Genomic DNA, 23790 nt, shown 5'->3' on the forward strand with positions numbered 1-23790 from the left:
ATAACACAGACAGAGAGAAAGAGACCATCTTTCTCTCGGTCTGTGTAATTGACACAATGTATATTCAGTGTACTGGGACGTACTGTTCTCCGTGACTGGCCTGTTTGAACAACAACGACACCTTTTGATTGGTGTGATGCTGTCCCAGCCTAAAATAAGATATGCGATTTGAGAACCTTCCACTCATTCACCTGACGAAGGGGATCATCTCCGAAAGCTTGTGATTTTAAAATAACATTGTTCGACTATAACCTCGTGTTGTAAGATTCCTTACATTTGTCCACCCCAGTCCATCACCGGCATCTCCACATCTTGAAAGATTATGGTTAGAGCATCTGCAATCTGCTCACCCACTTCCTTTAAACCCTGGGATGGAAACCTTCTGGTCCTGTGGATTTGCCACTCTTTAGTGCTATTATTTTCTTCATTAATGTTGCTTTACTTATGTTAATTTTATCGAGTCCCTGTCCCCGATTCAATATTATTTTTCTTGGGATTTCCGGCATGCTATCTCTTTTTCTACTGTAAATACTGACGCAAAGTAATTGTTCAACATGTCCGCCATTTCCCCATTGCCAATGACAATATCCCCACTTTCAGTTTTTAAGGGGCCAACAATGCTCCTGACCACCCTCTTTTTCCTAATATAACTATAAAAGTTGTTCGTATTGGTTTTGATATCCCTTGCAAGTTTCTTTTCATACTCTCTTTTTGTAGCTCTTACTATCTGTTTTGTGACCCTTTGTTGATTTTTGTTTGTTTCCCATCCGCCAGGATCTGTGCCATTTTTTGCCTTTTTGTATGCCCTTTCCTTATGTTTTATACTGTCCCTTACCTCTTCAGTTGTCCATGGCTGGTTTTTTTTGGCAAGTAGAGTTCTTGCCCCTCAGAGGTATAAACCGGTTCTGTATCTCGTTAAATGTTTCTTTAAACGTTTCCCACTGATCATCAGTCGTTTTACCCATTAACAGATTTGCCCAGTTTACTGTGGACAGACTCTGTCTCATCCCATTGAAGTCGGCCTTACCCAAGCCTGGAATCTTAGCAGCTGATTCACTTGTTTCCCTTTCAAACACTTCATTGAACTCGATCGTGTTATGATCGCTATTGGATAGATGTTCACGCACATTTAAGCTGTTCACTAAATCTGGTTCATTACTCATTGCTAAATCTAGTATGGCTTGCCCCATTGTTGCCTCTAGGACATACTGCTGTAGAAAACTATCCCGAACACACTCAAGAAATTCACTACCTTTCTGACAGTTGCTCGTCTGCTTTCCCCAATCTATGTGAAGGTTAAAGTCCCCCATTAAGACCACTATGCTTTTGTAACACGCTTGTCTAATCTCTGCATTTATACAATCTAGCACTTCAGAGCTGCTGCCAGGGGTCCTATACACAACTTCCACTAAAGTCTTAGATCCTTTTCTATTTCTCAATTCAACCCATAAGGTCTCTGTTGGCTGCTTACTTCTCGTTATATCCTCCTTGAACATTGAATTTATTTCATCTCTAATCACTAAGGCTACTCCTCCCCCTCTTCCATTTTCCCTATCTGTTCTGTAGACCTTATAACCCGGTATAATTACTTCCCAATCCTGACCATCCTGCAGCCATGTCTCAGTAATAGCTATCATGTCATACCCTCCAATTTGAATTTGAACCTTTTCTGCACACTCTCAAAGGCCTTCAAATATTTCCTAAAGTGCGGTGCCCAGAACTGGACACAATACTCCAGTTGTGTCCAAATGAATGTTTTATAAAGGTTCATCATGACTTCCATACTTGTGTAAACTATGTCTTTATTTATAAAGCCCGGGATCCCATATGCTTTTTTAACCGCTTTCTCCACCTGCCCTGCTACCTTCAACGATTTCTGCACGTAAACCCCCGAATCTCTCTGTTCCTGTACCCATTTTAGAATTGTGCTCTATAGTTTATATTGCCTCTCCTCGTTCATCCGACCAAAATGTACCACTCAGCATTTTTCTGCATTAAATTTCATCTGTCACTTGTCTGCCAATGCTACCAGCCTGTCTATATCCACTTGAAGTCTATCACTATCCTCCTCACTGTTTACTAGACTTCAAAGTTTTGTGTCATCTGCAAATTTTGAAATTGTGCCCTGTACACCCAAGTGCAAGTCATTAATACATATCAAGAAAAGCAGTGGTCCTAGCACAGACCCGTGGGGAACACCATTGTATACCTCCCTCCAGTCCAAAAAACAACCGTTCACCACTACTCTGTGTTTCCTGTTAATTAGCCAATTCTGTATCGATGTTGCTACTGCCCCCTTTATTACATGGACCGCAATCTTGATGAAAAGTCTAACATGCGGCACTTTATCAAAAGCCTTTTGAAAATCCACATACACCACATCAACCGCATTGCCCTCATCAACCCTCTCTGCTACCTCATCAAGAAACTCTATCAGATAAGTAAAACACGATTTGCCTTTAATAGTTCCCTGCTGGCTTTCCCTAATCAAGCCACACTCGCCCTAGTGACTGTTACTTCTGTCCCGGATTCTCATTTCTAAATGTTTCCCCACCACTGAGGTTTAACTGACTGGCTTATGGTTGCTGGGTTTACCTTTACACCCTTTTTTGGAACAAGGATAAAATTTGCAATTCTCCAGTCATCTAGCACCACCCCCGTACCTATGGATGTTTGGAAGATTATGGCCAGTACCTCCGAAAATTTGCACCCTTACTTCCCTCAGCAACCTACGATGCATCCCATACAGACCAGGTGACTTTGTACAGCTGGCCTTTCTAGTACCTCTTCTTTATCAATTTTTAGCCAGTCCAGTATCTCAACTATATCTTCCTTTGCTGAGACTCTGGCAGCATCTTCTTCCTTGGTAAGGACAGATGCAAAGTACTCATTTAGCATTTCGGCTTATGCCTCCATGTGACATCTCCTTTATGGTCCCGAATTGTCCACTTCCCTACTCCTACGGCCCGTTTACTGTTTACATGCCTGCAGAAGACTTTTGGTTTCCCTTTTATGTTGGCCGCCAGTCTATTCCCATACTCTCTCTTTGCCCCTCTTATTTCCTTTTTCACTTCGCATTTGAAATTTCTATATTCGTCTGGTTCTCACTTGCGTTGTCAACTTGACATCCGTCACACGCCCCTTTCTTTCGATTTCATTCACTGTCTATCTCCTTTTTCATCCAGGGCGCTCCAGCTCCAGTTGCTCTAATTTTATGCCTCGTGGGAATGTGCCTCGACTGTACCTGAACCATCTCATCTTTAAAGGCCGCCCACTGTTCAATTACAGTTTTGACTGCCAATCTATGATTCCAATTTTCCCGGGCCAGATCTGTTCTCATCCCATTGAAATTGGCTCTCTTCCAATTGAGTGTTTTTACTTTTGAGTGGTCCATGTCCTTTTCCACAGCTATTCTAAACCTTTTTGATACAATCGCTGCTCTCTAAATGCTCCCGCAGTGACACTTGTTCCACTTGGACGGCCTCATTCCCTAGAACCAAGTCCAGCAATGACTCCTTCCTTGTTGGTACTGAAACGTAATGGTCAAGAAAGTTATCCTGAACACTTTTCAAATATTCTTGCCGCTTATAATATTATTGTTATCTCAGTCTAGTTTAGGATAGCTAGTTATCACTACTTAATAGCTTTTGCAACTCTTTGTGATTTCACTGCAAATTTGCTGCTCTATATCCTTCCTACAAGTTGGCGGCCGACAGAAAACACCCAGTAATGTAATGGCACCTCTTTTATTTCTTAACTCTCACCAAATAGATTCTGTCCTTAACCCATCCTGGACATCCTCTCTCTCCAGTACTGCAATATTCTCCTTAATCAATACGGGCACCCCGACCCTCCTTTCTTTCCTTCCCTATCTATTCTGAACACCTTGCATCCAGGAATATTTAGGCCCCAATCCTGGCCTTTTTTGAGACATCGTATTCCCATGTGGCTCTTTGCGTCTGCAGCTCACCAACCTTGTTCGCCATGCTTCGTGCCTTTACACACATGTACTGCAAACCAGTCTTAGACTTTAGAAACACAGAAACACAGAAAATAGGAGCAGGAGTGGGCCATTCGTCCCTTCGAGCCTGCTCCGCCATTCAATGTGATCATGGCTGATCCTCTATCTCAATACCATATTCCAGCTCTCTCCCCATACCGCTCGATGGCTTCTGTGTCTAGAAATCTATCTAGCTCCTTCTTAAATATATTCAGTGACTTGGCCTCCACAGCCTTCTGTGGTAGAGAATTTCTCAGTATCACCATGCTCTGAGTGAAGAAATTTCTCCTCATCTCAGTCCTAAATGCCCTACCCTGTATCCTGAGTCTGTGACACTCGTTGTTGACCGTCCAGCCAAGAGAAACATCCTCCCTGCATCCAGTCTGTCTAGTCCTTTCAGAACTGTATACGTTTCAATGAGGTCCCCTCTCATTCTTCTAAACTGCAGTAAACTCAGGCCTAGTCGACCCAATCTCTGCTCATACGACAGTCCTGCCATCCCACGAATCAGTCTGGTGAACCTTCGTTGAACCCCCCTTTATGGCAAGTATATCCTTTCTTAGGTAAGGAGAGAAAAACTGCACACAATGCTCCAAGTGTGGTCTCACCAAGGACCTGCATAACTGCAGTAAGACATCCTTGCTCCTGTACTCAAATCCTCTTGCAATGAAGGCCAAAATACGATTTGCCTTCCGAACTGCTTGCTGCACCTGCTTGTTTGATTTAAGTGACTGGTGTACAAGGTCACCCAGGTCCCTTTGTACAAAAAAATTCCCAATCTATCACCATTTAAATAATGCTCTGCCTTTCGATTTTTCCTTCCAAAGTGGATAACTTCACATTTATCCACATTATACTGCATCTGCCATGTATTTGCCCACTCACTCAGCTTGTCTAAATCGCCATGAAGCCTCTTTGCATCCTCCTCACAACTCACAATCCCACGTTTCTTGTACTCTCTCTTTGTCTGATCTCTTGTCAAACACAGACCAATCTCACCGCAGCTTCACGTACATCGCTGCAAAAATGTGACCAACTTTGCGATTAGTCAAGAGCTGTCACAATTCGGAATCGTACACGTGATGCAAATCTCTTGACCACCAATGAGATTTGGGTGGTTGTAATTTCAGCTCTGACGTAAAAGTGAAACCAGTGCATTGAATTGCCGCTTCAGATATCTTATGGAGCGTCTCATTGCAACACACTCACCGCCAGATTATCTTCTGATCTCTGAGTCCCACGCACCCTTCAGTGTTACCAGAAACGAGTGATGAAGTTCATCGCCGTTGCTCAGAATGTCTGCGCTTGATATGCTGCTGTACCTCGCAGCCCTGGCCATTATTTACACAGGTTTTTGTATACGTGCCTTTTAAATATTAAAGTGTGAATAATAAGTCCATTAGCAGTATGGAGGCAGCTTCTCTTAAATGTTTATTGCAGTTTACTCATTTCCTTTCGTTCTAATTCTGCCGCATTATTTCTTCCCTTTTAATCCTCACGATCACTATTCCCGACTGTAACCTGTGCTTGTGTTTATTTCTGACAGTTATTAATGGGACCGCTCTCACAGTGACTCAGTTCCCCGCCCGCGTGACTGCGGTGAAAGGTACAAATGTCTCCATTTATTGCTTTTTCGCGCTTTTGGATCGCAACGCATTGGTGGATGTTTACTGGCGGAGAGCCGGCCAGGACGGGATTTTGGATTCGAGTGCAGACAAAAGGAAAACATTTACACCATTGAAGAAAGAATCTTCCGAGTTTCACCTGCTGAATGTAGGTTTCCAGGAATCTGGAGTCTATTATTGCAGCATCAGAGATTGGAGAGGAAAGATTTCCAACGGGAATGGGACTGACATTATTGTGTATGGTGAGTATCGCTAACGGAACTTCGTAAAATTCTATGGGTATAGATTGGAGAATATTTAACAAAGATCAGAAATGTATTTTCTGACAGGACTTTTGATGTTTCTCTCAGTTCGGTGCGGTGCGGCTCCTTTCCACCTATTTGCAGTGAATCCTGTGAGTTTACACAGAGCAGCACCGATTACCCTGCACGGGGCAGTGGAATTCAGATTATCTGACTTCAGTCAATCGTTGTTCTCTTATCCCGTATAATTTATATAAATCTGTTTTACCTTTTTTTCATTAATTCTCTGGAAGTGGACATCGCTGGCACCGTCGGCATTTATTGTCCATTCCTAGTTACCAAGATGGCGGTGGGTCTGCTCCTTGAACCACTGCAGTCCATGTAGTGAAGGTGCTCCCACAGTGCTGTTAGGTAGGGAGTTACAGGATTTTGACTCAGCGATGATAAAGCAAGGAAAATATATGTCCATGTGAGCATGATGTGTGACTTGGAGGGGGGGATCTTGGAGGTGATGGCGTTCCCATGCACCTGCTGCCCTTGTCCTTCTTGGTGGCGGAGGCTTCGGGTTTGAGAGCTGCTGTCGAAGCAGCCTTGGCGAGTTGCTTCCGTGCATACTGTAGATGGTGCGCCGGTGGTGGACGGTATATAAGGTGGTGAAATAAGTGCCGATCAAGCAGACTGTTTTTGTTCAGGATATTGTTGAGCTTCTTGACTGTTGTAGCTGCGCCATCCAGGCAAGTGGAGAATATTCCATCAAACTTCTGACTTGTCGGTGGCGGTGCCGCTTTGGGAAGTTAGGAGGTGAGTTACTCGCCGAGGCAGACCCAGCGTCTGACCTGTTCGAGGAGCCGAAGCATTTATGTGGCCATTTATATCACATATTTGCAAATCGATAGTGTTGAATGAGATTGTTTGTGTTTACTTTTATACCTATATCGAATAAGAAAAATGTGTCTTCGATTCTGAACAGAATCCTGCTTGGAATCACTTTCTTCAATCCTCTAATCATCGAGGGACCGCTCCCGACCCACTTTTTACCGCACTCCAAAGACCAACAGTAACTCTCCCCGAGTGCTTGCCAATTCAAACGTGGGACACAACAGTGAGATTGTCAATATCTATCGCCAAATAGATACAAGTACTAACACACAGACATATAAAAAGGACAGGGGGTGGGGGGTGTAGAGGAGAACACGACAAGGCGAGGAGCGAGCAAAGAAAAATCAACTGGACAGAGAGGATTGACAGGCTAAACACTGAACAACATTTTACTGCATAAAACAATATATTTTATTTACACTTTGGATTCATTGTGCTTGCTAATAGATTTGATTTACAGAGATAGATAAATTAGCTCTGATAGATTTGTTATCGATTGATAGATTTGTTTATATGGGAAATAGATTTTAGATGTTGACAGGTGGGAATGGGTTTTTCAAGCATTGGATAAGGAACATTTACATGAAACAGAACTATGTGCCGCGAGGCCTGTGAGTGGATCATTTGCTGTTCAAGCTCATTCTGTGTCTCCAGCAAGATCTCGGCGGTGAAGCCAAAGTATCTCCCATGGATCCCGGTGCCAGAGTGGTAATCGTGATTCAAAAAAGGGATGGAGCAAATGGTTTGGAAGACACATTAGTGACACAAGATCATCGAAGGAAAAGAAGTTAACAAGGATCTGTAATCATCACCTGCAGGTCACGTGGAGATAACTTTCTCACTGGGGAGTGATGACATTTAGTGGATCTACCAATTGTTGCGATGCAGTTTGGGATGCAGACGAAGGTACTTTTATGACCGGAATGGGATCACTGTCATATACCTCGAAAAAAATATGGATTAATTACATTTTGAACTCGGGGCTGAAATATTCCTGATCACTCAGTTGGTGACTGATGAGTTTACTGTTCTCACCGAGCGACAGGTTAGTTGAGGGAGGGGCCGAGCTGTGGGCATCTGAAAGGAGTTGAGATCCTGAAAATCAAATACCGGCTTGTAAAATGGGATTTTAATCGATCTAAATGCAAAAGTCGAGTGTTGAATAGGATGGAGATAAAGTTAATACGAACATTGAATAATTACTCCCGCAATTCTAATATCAAACTTTAACCTCGTCAGTCTGAAGTTCGAACAAACAGCATGAGGTTCAGGATTATTCTCAAATGAGGAATTGTTGATAAACCGAACAAGATAAAGTGACATGGAAAGAGAGAAGACAAGGAGCGAGTGTGTGGGAGCGTTGGGAGGGAGTGAAAAATACAGAAGGATTGGACCTTGATCATTTTTTAAATATGATCGATTGGCCCATGGATGATGCAGATAGATAATGGGGTTTAGGATGGAACGGAATTCCACATTTGCCTATTTAAAAGCCATTGTCTCGGCCACAGGAGGAGCAGTGCGCGAAATTTTGATGTGAATGAGAGGGTGTAAGATTTATTTCCTTGGTGATATCCGTCCTAGATCTCCTGAGTCAAAAGAAATTAAAGTGAGACCCAGTAGACGGGATCTCCGACGAGTCCCACTGGTGATCAAGGGGAATAAATGTAGAAAGAGTAAAAGGATTTTCGAAGATTTGTTTCACTCAAAGGGTTATTAGAGCGTGGGGTAGATCGGCAGAAGGGTTATTGAAGGAAATCAAACACAGGGATTAGGGGGGAATTACATTAATATTAATGCGGGGGTGGGCAGAGTACAGCCCTGAGGTAGAGAACTCTTTCTGAGCTTAAACTTCTCTAATTTAACCGGGAAGTAAATGGACACGGAACACGGAGACAGTAAAATTCAGCGAGACTCTGCCGATGAATGGGTCACAGATGGGTCACTCAATGAGGATTCATATTGCGCCAGCAAGGATCCCAGTCGGAAACTGAGATCCGTCGACTTACTTGATCCTTAAGAAGTGGTGGATACGGATCTCTGTAACTGCAGAATATTGGGAGGTTGGTAAATTTGATACTACTTTGGCGCCTCTCCCTTTTAATTCGTGATATCGGAAACGAACAAAGACTTGAAATAATTCACACAGAGCGAGAACCGGGGTCAGGACTGGAACATTATCTGGGGAATGAATCGAGTGAGTGAGCTCTGGTACAGGACAACTGGACGCGTTTTAGACCTAAACAACGAGTCCCAGACTGGAACAGAGACAATAATTTCCTTCATGCTTTTGTATTAATTTATCACTCAGTCAGCGAAACCATATTATAGAATACTGTCTCCCTTTTATCAACGCAGAAACCGATTTAGAACGTAGGCCTAAATCACAGTGAAACACCAGCAGAAATAGACACCGCGAGATTGAAGAGATCCCACGGGACTGTTTCGGTTTAACTCGGACTTAAATTCATTTCAGTGCCAAGACATGGGGCCTTCCCGTCACCGAGTGCTGGATAAAGACAAGAACGAAATAAATATCGCCATGTTTTGTTTCAAGCAAATCAAGCGTTCGTTATTAATTCTAATATGGCGGTAAAATTTCCCTCTTAAAGGGACTCTGCAGATGCTCCATGCTCTCCCTTCTCGCCGTCTGTTCTTTCCTTTGTCCAATGTAATATACGAGTAGTGATTTCAACTCAATTCCTTTATCTCCTTTCCAGTGCCGCCAACTCCTGTGAAGATTACCCGTCTGCACTCTCCGTCTCTCACACTCCTCTGTACAACGGCCGTTTTTTTCCCCGAGGAGTTAAACCTCACTTGGTATCAAAATGGCTCCAAGATTACATCTGGGATAAACTTGGTGGAAACACGGAGCGAAGATGGATTGTATCAAGTTTCCAGCTCCCTCATCTCTGAGCAGAGTGGGACGGTTTATATCTGCGAGGTGTCCCATGCCTCTCTCCCGGTTCCAGCCAACGCCAGCTACACGGTTCGTGATCCGGGTAAGAGACCCACCATCTCACCACTGCAGTAAGCTGTATCTGTATTACATATAGGAGTGATTCAGGGACTTACAGTGTCAAAAAAGCTTTTGAGGCGGCCCCTCACAGTGCTCATTGTGCAAGAAGGATTCCTCCGCAATTGAACGGCGGATCCATGTTTGGTTGGGGAATTAATTGCCTTCTCGTTGACAGTGGGTAGACTTTAATAGTTGTGGGACAATGCAGCCAGTCAGGATACGTGGAGGAGTAACAGAAGTTGGTACTTGCTGGTCAAAATGTTGAAATGAGCCATACTTTCGAAACACAATACCTGACGTAATGCAATGAGCGGGGAAACCCATCTCCACTGCCCAGCTCTTCAACTACATGGGCAGGTCCTCCATTGTCTGCTACTAGAGGGGTCCATTAGCGATCGCTGTAAGAATTGCTTTTCTTGATTCATATCAATCATCTGGTTGAAGGCGGCCACTAGTTCACTGATGGTACAAATATCTGCTGATGTCAGAACCCTTAAGGAGAAAACATTAACAATCGGATCTAGATGCGATAGGGGAATGGGCCTGTATCTGGCAGATGACATTTAAAGTAGATAAATGTAGTCTAATGCATGTGGGTGGGTTTAATACCAAACATGTGTGTACAGTGCTAGGCTCTGAATTAAAGTCTGTTGAGGGGCAAAGAGACATGGGTGTTAGTGTCTGAATCTCTAAATTCCACGACCAAGGCCGAGGGGTGATGACCAAAGCTAGTAGAATATAAAGATGTATAGCCGGGACAAACCGATAGAAACAAAGAGCACCATAATGTCCTTTCCCTTGAGCAGAACCCATCTGCAATATTGTGTCCAGTTCTGATTCCCTCATATGGTGAGAGTTATAAGGGCATTGGGGAAAAAGTTCAGCGCAGAGCCACGAGATTGATATTATTTTAAAAACCCTTAGTTATCACGATAGGTTCAAGGATTTGGGTATTTGTACTGTCGAAAAGCGTAGACTTCGGGATATTAATTGAACGATGAAGGGACTGGACTGTGTACACGTGGATAGATCACTTGAATTAAATTGTTCGCGAGAACGAGGGCTCGTGGGTACATGTCATTTAAGCACAGAATAAGGTTAGATATCTGGAGGATAGTCATCGTCCAGAAAATCACTGACCTTTGGATTAAGTCGAAGTCTCGTGTGGTGAGTGCGGATTTTCTGCAAAGGTACAAAAGGAGCTGGACGAGTTCCTGAAGGAGGCTGATATCGTTGTGTACAAAAGAAAGTCCCTGTGTGCTTTACACTGCGCTGTACTTTGGCCGTTTGATGCTGAGATACGATGGAGTCGCCTTAGTATCTCGATGAGAGGCGATAGCTGTGATATGTCGGTGCTGCCTGATATCTGACGTTGATTAAATATTTCGCAATATCTCGCCTACAAAATGCTAAAATTCCAATTTCTCTGTCCCTCTTAGCTAACGGCAACAGTACTTTCCTCTACTCCCTGGTGTCGGGGTGTGCAGCAGGCGGGTTAATAATTCTCGTGCTGGTAATTCTTGTCAAGCGATGCAATTTCGTCAGAACTGAAGGTAAGAACTGACACGATCCTGATTCAGAATTAGGTTTGTTAGTTAAATTTCAGCACGGCGGCAGCGAGGGGGAGGGCACGGTGTCTCGGGCCCAGACTGGAATCTATATTTTTGGAGCGGTGTCCGTTACACTAAGTGAGTTTATGTTCCTGGGGCCGAATGTTGTGACGAGGGTCAGACCTCAAACCCAAGAGATCCCTCAGAATAATTTCAGCAGGTCTGAACATTAAAGCGACCCGTAGTTTCGGTTCGAACTTAGTGCTTTGCAACAACTGAAGGTGGTGATGTGAATCGTTTACAGTAAATGTAGGGTTGTGTCGGGAGGGGCGACAAATCTGGGGTAAAGGGCGGTGGAACTGGTGGTGGGAATGTGACACGTGGTGTTCGGTTGCAAAAGGCTTCGGATCTCGCCCAGCAACAGTACCGTATGTGACGGGTCAAGTTCTAATCAGGAGAATTGAGTGACCGTTCAGATCATTTTCTATTGATCGGTGATTCTGATCACTTTGCGGGAATGTTGGGTATATTTTGGCGGACACATCGCGCATCTGGTTCATGGTGAAATTGACATTGGTCTCAATTTATTTCTCTGCTAGACACGGAGATTAGTGAGGAGAGAACCGGCCACTTCGAGGAGCAGGTCAGTGTCATGCTTGTGTAACGAGAAATAGACTGCTATTGCCATCTAATGCATATTTATACCACATTTAAACCGGTATCACTAGGCCATCAGGACGGCTCTCAATAACTGCGGAGCACAACGTCAACACTTGCGGGTTTATTGTTCCCCGGAGACCTTCGTTCAGCTGAAAGTGTGGTCTCTGACCTGTCAGTGCCGCGATTGTATCTGTATTATTGCAGCACTCCAATTGTGGCAGGCGCCGTTGTAGATATTCGTGTCTTGTCAGTGCGGTCGATTGGCTATTCACCTATGGGGAGCGTCATAGTTTTGTTCGATCCTGTTCTCACTTGACATCTCCACCCATGAACTTTCCAGCAGGGTCTGTGGGTGTTGACTGGGACGGAATGCTGGCCGAGATTGTCCCTATCCTGACACAAAGGCACCGAAACCAATTGTCCATCTTGAGATGAGCAAGCTCAGAACTCGGAAGTGCGTTAACTACTCAACAGCACACGGGCCAGGCCTTGACACACATTTGTCAATGTATATTCTCAATGATGGCGGAGTCCAGCACGTGAGTGCAAAAGACAAGGCTGAAGCCTTTGCAACCATCTTCAGCCAGAAGTGCCGAGTGGATAATCCATCTCAGCCTCCTCCCGATATCCCCACCATCACGGAAGCCAGTCTTCGGCCAATTCGATTCACTCCACGTGATATCAAGAAACGGCTGAGTGCACTGGATACAGCAAAGGCTATGGGCCCCGACAACACCCCAGCTGTAGTGCTGAAGACTTGTGCTCCAGAACTAGCTGCGCCTCCAGCCAAGCTGTTCCAGTACAGCTACAACACTGGTATCAACCCGACAATGTGGAAAATTGCCCAGGTATGTCCTGTCCACAAAAAGCAGGACAAATCAAATCCGGCCAATTACCGCCCCATCAGTGTACTCTCAATCATCAGCAAAGTGATGGAAGGTGTCGTCGACAGTGCGATCAAGCGGCACTTACTCACCAATAACCTGCTCACCGATGCTCAGTTTGGGTTCCGCCAGGACCACTCGGCTCCAGACCTCATTACAGCCTTGGTCCAAACATGGACAAAAGAGCTGAATTCCAGAGGTGAGATGAGAGTGACTGCCCTTGACATCAAGGCAGCATTTGACCGAGTGTGGCACCAAGGAGCCCTAGTAAAATTGAAGTCAATGGGAATCAGGGGGAAAACTCTCCAGTGGCTGGAGTCATACCTAGCACAAAGGAAGATGGTAGTGGTTGTTGGAGGCCAAGCATCTCAGCCCCAGGGCATTGCTGCAGGTTTTCCTCAGGGCAGTGTCTGAGGCCCAACCATCTTCATCTGCTTCATCAATGACCTTCCCTCCATCATAAGGTCAGAAATGGGGATGTTCGCTGATGACTGCACAGTGTTCAATTCCATTCGCAACCCCTCAGATAATGAAGCAGTCCGAGCCCGCATGCAGCAAGACCTGGACAACATCCAGGCTTGGGCTGATAAGTGGCAAGTAACATTCGCGCCAGATAAGTGCCAGGCAATGACCATCTCCAACAAGAGAGAGTCTAACCACCTCCCCTTGACATTCAACGGCATTACCATCGCCGAATCCCCCACCATCAACATCCTGGGGGTCACCATTGAAAACAAACTTAACTGGACCAGCCATATAAATACCGTGGCTACGAGAGCAGGTCAGAGGCTGGGTATTCTGCGGCGAGTGACTCACCTCCTGACTCCCCAAAGCCTTTCCACCATCTACAAGGCACAAGTCAGGAGTGTGATGGAATACTCTCCACTTGCCTGGATGAGTGCAGCTCCAACAACACTCAAGAAGCTCGACACCATCCAAGATAAAGCAGCCCGCTTGATTGGCACCCCATCCACCACCCTAAATATTCACTCCCTTCACCACCGGCGCACTGTGGCTGCAGTGTGCACCATCCACAGGATGCACTGCAGCAACTCGCCATGGCTTCTTCGACAGCACCTCCCAAACCCGCGACCTCTACCACCTAGAAGGACAAGGGCAGCAGGCGCATGGGAACAACACCACCTGCACGTTCCCCTCCAAGTCACACACCATCCCGACTTGGAAATATATCGCCGTTCCTTCATTGTCGCTGGGTCAAAATCCTGGAACTCCCTTCCTAACAGCACTGTGGGAGAACCGTCACCACACGGACTGCAGCGGTTCAAGAAGGCGGCTCACCACCACCTTCTCAAGGGCAATTAGGGATGGGCAATAAATGCCGGCCTTGCCAGCGACGCCCACATCCCGTGAACGAATAAAAAAATATATATATATTGCAGAGAATTTCTCCGGCTGGGAATTATTTTCCTTCCTTGTCCTTATCCGGCCTTTTATTACACCGCCAGCGCCATTTCAGCAATCACCTGCACTGATCAGACTTACCCAATCCTTAACCGATGCCATTGGGTTTTAGTGGCCCTGTACGGTGCTGTTTGTGATTTGATGTGAAGCTAATCTTTCTCCAAAAACTTTCTTCAGGCTGTGGGAGGAAGAGAGGACGGGAGTCCGTCTTACGCTGCTATCAACTTCAGCGGTCACAGGAACATTGGAAAACCCAGAGGTGAGGAAGATGGAACCGTCTATGCCCAGGTACAGTCGAGAAACGGAGCAGCCCATTCCAACCAGGAATGGTCCGGTACTGGCGTCTGACCTCAGTAATGCACATTGAAGTCATAGAACGCTTCGTGTGAGTAACAGATCCTATTGATCTTTCATTGTTGCTTCCACAGACCAAGCAAGGGACGGATTGTACACTGACTTACGCGTCTCTGGATCGGACCGGCTCCCAGAAAATGGCAAGAAGGAAACAGAAAGAAAACGTAGCGGAGTATGCGGCGATCTGGATCAACAAACCAAGGGAAGAATACGGGATTGTATAAACACCAGCAAATGTCCAGTGATGTTAAAGTCACACAGGGGCTGACAACCTTGGCGTCTGTAGTCCACACCTACCTGTATTTAGTGGGGTGTTTGTAAACCGGATTGTCATTTATTGGAATAGGAGAAGGAGTAGCAGCTTTTACTGGCAGAGTGACACTGCGATTTGGAGGTTGCGCTTATTCTTGAAATCTGCACTTCCAGTGACTGGAGGATTCAATGCTTAACTCTTTTATAGGTTTCAAATAGGACCAAAGGAAATGGAAGCGTCTTGTTTCGTAGGGTGGAAATCGATGAGGCCAGTTATTGTGGGTCAGTTCTGTTAATTTAGAAGGATTGAGCAGTGGAGTTTATTTTGGGCCTGTGTCGCGAATATACCGGATTTCGGGGAGGGTTCTGAATGTATTCCATCTAAATATTAAATCATTATCAGGCTCCTAACGGGCCAACTGAATGGTGTTTGGTGACTGGACATCAATTACCGCGGCCCTTTCTGTGCAGAAACAACTATTCCTTCACTTTGCTTTAGCGAAATTCACACTTTCAATGTTGAGAAATCTTTTCACTCCCGATTTCGCTCTTTCTGGATGCATTTGACACTTTTAATCAAATCTGTCCCAGTGCCGAACATTTCCGTCTCTGGTTATTTTAATCACTCAGTTTGCCTCTTGTGACAGGAATGAACCAGGTGTTTTCGAATGTGCAGTGGGACAGGCCTGGGACCGACTCCGGCTCCCTGCCTCACTGTGAAATTCATAGAATTACATAGATCACATAGAATTTACAGCATAGAAACAGGCCGTTAGACCCCATTAATCTGTCCTGGTGTTTATGCTTCACACGAGCCTCTTGCCATCCTATTTCATCTCACCCTATCAGCAAATTGTTCTATTCCTTTATCCCTCATGTACTTAACTTGCTTCCCTTAAATGGATCCATGCTGTTCGCCTCAACTGCTCTGCGTGGTAGCAAGTTCCACATTCTAATCACACTGGGTAAAGAAGTTTCTCCTGAATTCTTTCTTGGATTTATTAGTGACTATATAATATTTATGGCCCTTAGTATTGGACTGCCCCGCAAGTGGAAAAATCTTCTCTACGCCTACTCTATCAAACCACTTCATGATTTTGAAGATTTCTGTTAACAGCACTGTGGGAGAACCTTCACCACACGGACCGCAGCGGTTCAAGAAGGCGGATTACCACCACCGGATCAAGGGCAATGAGGGATGGGCAATAAATGCCAGCCTTGCCTGCGACACCCACATCCCATGAACGAACAAAAAAAAGCTCTCACCTCATACTTCTCATTTCTAGAGAAAAGGGCCCCAGCCTAGTCATTCTTTCCTGGTAGTTATAACCTCTCAGTTCTGGTATCATCCTTGTAAATCTTTTTTGCACCTTTTCGAATGCCTCTATATCCTTTTTGTCGTGTAGTGGTCAGAACACAGTATGGTCTAACCAACATTCTTTTAATGTTTAACATAACTTCCATGCTTTTAAATTCTATCCGTCTAGAAATGAACCCCAGTGCATAGTTTGCATTGTTATGGCCTTGTTAACTAACGTTGCTATTTTTTGTGATTTGTGAATGTGTAACCCGAGATCTCTTTTCTCCTGCATCCCATTTGGACTATTATTTCCCAAGGAGTATGCGGCCTCCTTGTTCCAACTATTAAATCACCTCACACTTAGCATTACTAAAATTATTTCACTATTTACACGCTCATTCTGCAAGTTCATTAACGTCTTCTTGGATTTTGTTGCATTCTTCTTTAGTATTAACGATGCCACACAATTTTGTGTCAACCGCCAATTTTAAAATTGTATTTCCGTTTCTCGAGTTCAAATCGTTTATAAAAACACTGAACAGCAGTGGTCCCAGCACCGATCTCTTTGGAGCACCACTCCCCATCTTCCGTCAGTCTGACTAACTCCCTTTAACCCCTACTCTGTGTTTTCTGTTAAGTAGCCAGCTCGCTATTAATTTTGTTTCTTGTCCCGACTCCACATGCTCTCTCTTTCGTCATTATTTTTCCATGTAGTACCTTATCGAAGGCATTTTAAAAATCCATTTACACTACATCTACGACATTATCCTTGTCTACTCTTTCTGTTACTTCTTCAAAGAATTCAGTAAGGTTGGTCATGCACGACCTTTCCTTTTGAAATCCATATTGACTATTCTTTATTATATCTTCAGTTTCAAGATATTTTTCAATTGCTTCTTTGAGTAAAGATTCTATTATCTATCCTACCACCGATGAAAAGCCAACTGGTCTATCGTTCCCTGGACTTGTTGTATCGCATTTTTTTAATGTAGGAACAAAATTAACTGAATAATGAAGCATTCCGAGCCCGCATGCAGCAAGACCTGGACAAGATCCAGGCTTGGGCTTGCAAGTGGCAAGTAACATTCACGCCAGACAAGTGCCAGGCAATGACCATCTCCAATAAGAGAGAGTCTAACCACCTCCCCTTGACGTTCAACGGCATTACCATTGCTGAATCCCCCACCATCAACATCCTGGGGGTCAGCATTGACCAGAAATTTAACTGGACCAGCCATACAATACTGTGGCTACAAGAGCAGGTCAGAGGCTGGGTATTCTGCTGCGAGTGATCACATCTTGACTCCCCAAAGCCTTTCCACCTTCTACAAGGCACAAGTCAGGAGTGTGTTGGAATACTCTCCCCTTGCCTGGATGAGTGCAGCTTCAACAACATGGATTGCATCATGGGGAACTCAGGGAAGTAAGGATGAAAATTGTAGAGGCTCTGGCCACAATCTTCCAATCCTCCTTAGATATTGCGGCAGTGCCAACGGACTGGAGGATTTCAAATATTAAACCACGATTCGAAAAAGGAGAGACGGATAAATCCGGCAATTTCAGGCCAGCGAGTCTAACTTCGGTGCGGGTGAAACTTTTAGAGACAGTAATCCAGCACAAAATTAATTGATAATTGGAAAACTATGGGATAATAAATGAAAGTCAGCACGGATTTATTAAAGGAAAACCGGGTTTCACTAATTTGATTGAGTGCTTTGATGAAGTAATGGAGTAGGTTGATGAGAGTAATGCGGTTGATGTTGATTTTATATGCTTTCAAAAGGCATTTGATATAGTACCATACAACAGATTTTTTAGCAAAATTAAAGTCCATAGGATTAAAGGGACAGTGGCAACATGGATACAAAACTGGCTAAAGGACAGGAAGCAAATTGTTGTGGTGAACGGTTGTTTTTCTGACTGAAGAGAAGTACACATTTGTGTTCCCTCGGGGTCGGTATTAGATTCACTGCCCTTTTTAATATATATTCGTAACATGGACTTGGGAATACAGGGTATAATTTCAGAGTTTGCAGATGATATGAAACTGGGGATTGTAATAAACAATGTGAAGGATACTAACAGACTACTGGAAGACATAGACAGACTGGTGAAATAGGCACACACGTGACAGATGAAATTGAATGCTGAGAAGTGTGCAGTGATACATTTTTTTGCAGGAAGAATGCGGAGGGACAATATGAACTAAATAGTACAATTTTAAAGGGCGTGCAGGAACAGAGAGACCTGTGGGTGGACATATACAAATCTTTGAAGGTGGTACGAAAAATTGAGAATGCTGTTAAAAAGGCATATGGGTACCTGGGCTTTATTAGTAGTGGCATGGAGTATAAAAGCAAGGAAGTTGTGATAAACTTTTGTCAAGCACTCGTTAGGCCTCAGCTGGTGTATTGTTTTCAATACTGTGCACCGCAATTTGGGAAGGATCTCAAGTCCTAAGAGGGAATGGAGAACAGATTTAAGAGAACGGCACCAGGGATGAGGGTCTTTCGTTATGGAGAGAGACTGGACAAGCTAGGGATGTTCTCCTTCGAGCAGAGACGGTTAAGAGGATATTTGACAGATGTGTTCAAAAACATGAACCGTTTTGATAGAGAAAATAATGAAAAACTATTTTCATTGGTGGCTGTGTCGGTAACAAGAGTATACATATTTAAGGTGATTGGCAAAAGAGCTAGAGGCAATATGAGGAAATGTTTTTTACGCAGCGAGTTGTTATGATCTGGAATGCACTGCCGGAAAGGATGGTGAAAGCAGATTCAATAGCAACTCCTAAAAGGGAATTGGATAAATACTTGAAGGGAAAAAAGTTACAAGGCAACGGGGAAAGAGCAGCGGAGTGGTACTAATTAGATAGCTCTTTAAAAGAGCAGGCACTGGCACGATGCGCCGAATAGCCTCTTTCTGTGCTGGACCTACTATCAGTCTACTCTCAATCATCAGCAAAGTGATGAAGGTGTCGTCGACAGTGCTATCAAGCGGCACTGACTCACCAATAACCTGCTCACCGATGCTCAGTTTGGGTTCCGCCAGGACCACTCGGCTCCAGACCTCATTACAGCCTTGGTCCAAACATGGACAAAAGAGCTGAATTCCAGAGGTGAGATGAGAGTGATTGCCCTTGATATGAAGGCAGCATTTGACCCAGTGTGGCACCAAGGAGCCCGAGTAAAATTGAAATCAATGGGAATCAGGGGGAAAACTCTCCAGTGGCTGAAGTCATACCTGGCACAAAGGAAGATGGTAGTGGTTGTTGAAGGCCAATCATCTGAGACCCAGGACATTGTTGCAGGAGTTCCGCAGGGCAGTGTCCTTCCCTCTATCATAAGGTCAGAAATGGTAACGTTCGCTGATGGTTGCACAGTTTTCAGTTCCATTCGCAACCCCTCAAATAATGAAGCAGTCCGAGCCCACATGCAGCAAGACCTGGGCTACATCCAGGCTTGGGCTCATAAGTGGCAAGTAACATTCGCACCAGACAAGTACCAGGCGATCACCATCTCCAACAAGAGATAGTCCAACCACCTCCCCTTGACATTCAACGGCATTACCATCGCCGAATCCCCCACAATCCACATCTTGGGGGTCACCATTAACCAGAAACTTAACTGGACCAGCCATATAAATACTGTGGCTATAAGAACAGGTCAGAAGCTGGGTATTCTGCGGCGAATGACTCACCTACTGACTCCCCAAATCCTTTGCACCATCTACAAGGCACAAGTCAGGACTCTAATGGAATACTCTCCACTTGCCTGGAAGAGTGCAGCTCCAACAATACTCAAGAAGCTCGACACCATCCAGAACAAAGCAGCCCGCTTGATTGGCACCCCATCCACGACTAAACATTCACTCCCTTCACCACCGGCGCAAAGTGGCTGCAGTGTGTACCATCCACAGGATTCATTGCAGCAACTCGCCAAGGCTTCTTCGACAAAACCTCCCAAACCCAGGAGCTTTACCACCCAGAACGACAGGAACAGCAGGTACGTGGGAACAACACCAACTGCACGTTCCCCTCCAAGTCACACACCATCCCGACTTGGAAATATATCGCCGATCCTTCATCATCGCTGTGGCAAAATCTTGGAACTCCCTACCTAACAGCACTGTTGGAGAACCTTCACCACACGGACTGCAGCGGTTCAAGAAGGCGGCTCAACGCCACCTTCTCAAAGGCAATTTGTGATGGGCAATACATGCTGGCCTCGCCAGCGACGCCAACATCCCACGAACGAATAAAAAAAATACTACCACACTATGTTTGCGTCTCAACCATCAGTTCCTTTATCTGTCCAGCATATTGTCGTGGAACAGTCGGAAGACAACTTTCAGAAGTTATATTTAAAGAGATATTCAGCTCCATTAAGGTGAACCTTTGGTTAGCTGGTTTAGGCTGCGCGGATGTTGTTAGTTTGAGCTGTTTTTTGATACTGTTTCGCTGTTAAATCTTATGGAGGAACGAGTTTGCCAAAGGTTACCACCGTTTCACTGATTTTTCTAGTTCCCAATTACTGAACATGTGAATGCTGCTGGGCGGACCATTGAGCCTCACAAATGAGGAAAAGGAGGAGCAGCAAGGAACGCAACAAGGACCTGAACAGGCTGGTAGAAGAGGGCGAAGGAGGCAAGATCTTACAGCATGCGGGTCTTCAGGAACCGATCCTCATACCTGGACCTCACAGAGGAACAGATTGTATGGCGGCTGTGTTTCAACAGGGAGAAAGTCACTTAAATGTGCCACCTGTTGCAGTGAGAATTGGAACAGAGCACCAGGGTCGGCAACGTATTCCCTGTGGCAGTGAAAGTCACTCTCGCTCCAAACTTCGAGGCTTCTGGCTCCTTCTAAACTGCTTCTGGAATCATCAACAACATCAATCAGTTTGTTGTGCAGATCGCCATCCTACAGGGCACTGTTGCACTGATATCTACGAGGCGTCAGCAGTTGGTCACCTTCCCCATGGAAATTGACAAGCAGGAAGAAAGAATACCCGCATTGCTGGATTTCCGCAGGAGCAGGACATCATAGACTGCACGTACACAGCCCTGCTTACTCCCCATCATGAAGCAGCTCTGTTTATGAACAGGAAGTTCAGTAAGACCCGCGATGGGTCTCAGACATGCTCAGTCGCATGGACAATGCCACTCTCTGGAGAGGTTAATGTGGCTCAGAAGAGTGAGAACATACACTGCAAGACTACTGATTTGAACTTTTTTCATCGAAGCACATGCTCTGTGGAGAAACCAACATTTAACTTAAACAGAAACATAGCAAAGTATAGAAAATAGGAGCAGGAGTAGGCCATTCGGCCCTTCGAGCCTGCCCCGCCATTCAATATGATCATGCCTCTATCTCAATACAATATTCCCGCTCTCGCCCCATACCCCTTGATGCCATTGTGTCTAGAATCTATCTAGCTCCATCTTAAATATATTCAGTGACTTGGACCCTACAGCCTTCCGTGGTGGAGAATTCCACAGGTTCACCACCCTCTGAGTGAAGCATTTTCTCCTCAACTCAATCCTAAATGGCCTACCCCGTATCCTGAGACTGTGACACCCTCGGTCTGGACATCCCAGCCAGGGGAAACATTCTCCCCGCATCGAGGCAATCTAGCTCTGTCAGAATTTTATATGTTTCAATGAGACCCCCTCTCAATCTTCTAAACGCGAGTGAATACAGGCCTGTCGGCCCAATCTCTCCTCATACGATAGTCCTACCATCCCAGTATTCAGTCTGGTGAACCTACGCTGCACTCCCTCTATGGCAAATGTATCCTTTCTTAGGTAGGAGACCAAAATTGCACACAATACTCCAGGTGTGGTCCCACCAAGGCCCTGTATAACTGCAGTAAGACGTCCTTGTTCCTGTACTCAAATCCTCTTGCAACGAAGGCCAACATACCATTTGTCTTCCTGACTGCTATCTGCACCTGAATATCTGCTTGTGTACAAGGACACCCAGGTCCCTTTGCACATTAACATTTCCCAATCTATCACCATTTAAATAATAGTCTGCCTTTCTGTTTTTCCTTCCATAGTGAATAACTTCACATTTATCCACATTATACTGCATCTTCCATGTATTTGGTCGCAAACTCAAATTGTCTAAATTTCCTTGAAGCATCTTGTCATCCTCCTCAAAACTCAAGATACCACCTATTTTTGTCGTCAGCAAACTTGGAAGTATTACATTTGGTTCACTCGTCCAAATTATTGAAATATGTTGTGAATAAGTGGGACCCAAGTACTGATCCCTGCGGTACCGCAATAGTCACTGCCTGACACCCCGAAAAAGACCCATTTATTCCTACTCTCTGTTTCCTGTCTGTTAACCAATTTTCAATCCGTGCCAGTATATTACCACCAATCCTATTTATTTTAATTTTGCACAATAACCTCTTATGTGGGACTTTATCAAAGGCCTTCTCAAAATCCAAATACACCACATCCACTGGTTCTCCCTTATTCTACCAGTTACATCCACAAAAAAATCCACAAGGTTTGTCAAACACGATTTCTCTTTCCTTAACTCATGTTGGCTTTGTCTAATCCCGTTCTTATTTTACATAAGAACATAAGAAATAGGAGCAGGAGTCGGCCACTCGGCCGCTCGAGCCTGCTCCGCCATTCAATAAGTTCATGGCTGATCTGATCCTAACCTAAAATTTAAATTCATGTCCAATTTCCTGCCCGTTCCCCATAACCCCTAATTCTCTTTACTTCTAGGAAACTGTGTATTTCTGTTTTAAATTTATTTAATGATGGAGCGTCCACAGCTTCCTGGGGCAGCAAATTCCACAGACCTACTACTCTCTGAGTGAAGAAGTTTCTCCTCATCTCAGTTTTGAAATGGCAGCCCCTTATTCTAAGATTATGCCCCTAGTTCTAGTTTCACCCATCCTTGGGAACATCCTCACCGCATCCACCCGATCAAGCCGCTTCACAATATTATGTGTTTCAATAAGATCGCCTCTCATTCTTCTGAACTCCAATGAGTAGAGTTCCAATATACTCAACCTCTCCTCATATGTCTACCCCCTCATCCCCGGGATTAACCGAGTGAACCTTCTTTGTACTGCCTCGAGAGCAAGTATGTCTTTTCTTAAGTATGGAGAACAAAACTGTATGCAGTATTCCAGGTGCGGTCTCATCAATACCTTATATAACTGCAGCAATACCTCCCTGTTTTTATATTCTATCCCCCTAGCAATAAAAGCCAACTTTCCGTTGGACTTCTTGATCACCTGCTGCACCTGCATACTAACTTTTTGATTTTCTTGCACTAGAACCCCCAGATCCCTTTGTACTGCAGTACTTTCCAGTTTCTCGCCATTAAGATAATAACTTGCTCTCTGATTTTTCCTGCCAAAGTGCACAACCTCACATTTTCGAATATTGTATTGCATCTGGCAAATCTCCGCCCACTCACCCAACCTGTCTATATCCCCTTGTAGGTTTTTTATGTCCTCCTCACTCTCTATATTCCCTCCCATCTCAGTATCATCTGCAAACTTTGATACGTTACACTCGGTCCACTCCTCCAAATCGTTAATATAGATTGTAAAGAGTTGGGGACCCA

The 23790-nt window shown here is 44.7% G+C and overlaps 1 protein-coding gene across 2 annotated transcripts; it reads left to right on the plus strand.

Moving 5' to 3' along the window:
- Nucleotides 1-5296: 5296 nt before the first annotated feature.
- Nucleotides 5297-15311, plus strand: LOC137333230 (natural cytotoxicity triggering receptor 3 ligand 1-like). 2 transcript variants are annotated; one of them, XM_067997391.1, is made up of 7 exons: nucleotides 5297-5350; nucleotides 5547-5867; nucleotides 9467-9748; nucleotides 11205-11318; nucleotides 11915-11958; nucleotides 14459-14569; nucleotides 14710-15311. In XM_067997391.1, exons 1-7 carry the CDS (start codon nucleotides 5311-5313, stop codon nucleotides 14857-14859), a joined length of 1062 nt encoding a protein of 353 aa, XP_067853492.1. In that variant the 5' UTR covers nucleotides 5297-5310; the 3' UTR covers nucleotides 14860-15311. The 2 variants fall into 2 exon arrangements, with proteins under 2 accessions (XP_067853492.1, XP_067853491.1); XM_067997390.1 differs by having other exon boundaries at nucleotides 14459-14540.
- The last annotated feature ends 8479 nt before the right edge of the window (nucleotides 15312-23790 follow it).

Source organism: Heptranchias perlo, chromosome 16, assembly GCF_035084215.1.
Source record: "Heptranchias perlo isolate sHepPer1 chromosome 16, sHepPer1.hap1, whole genome shotgun sequence".
NCBI lineage: Eukaryota > Metazoa > Chordata > Chondrichthyes > Hexanchiformes > Hexanchidae > Heptranchias > Heptranchias perlo.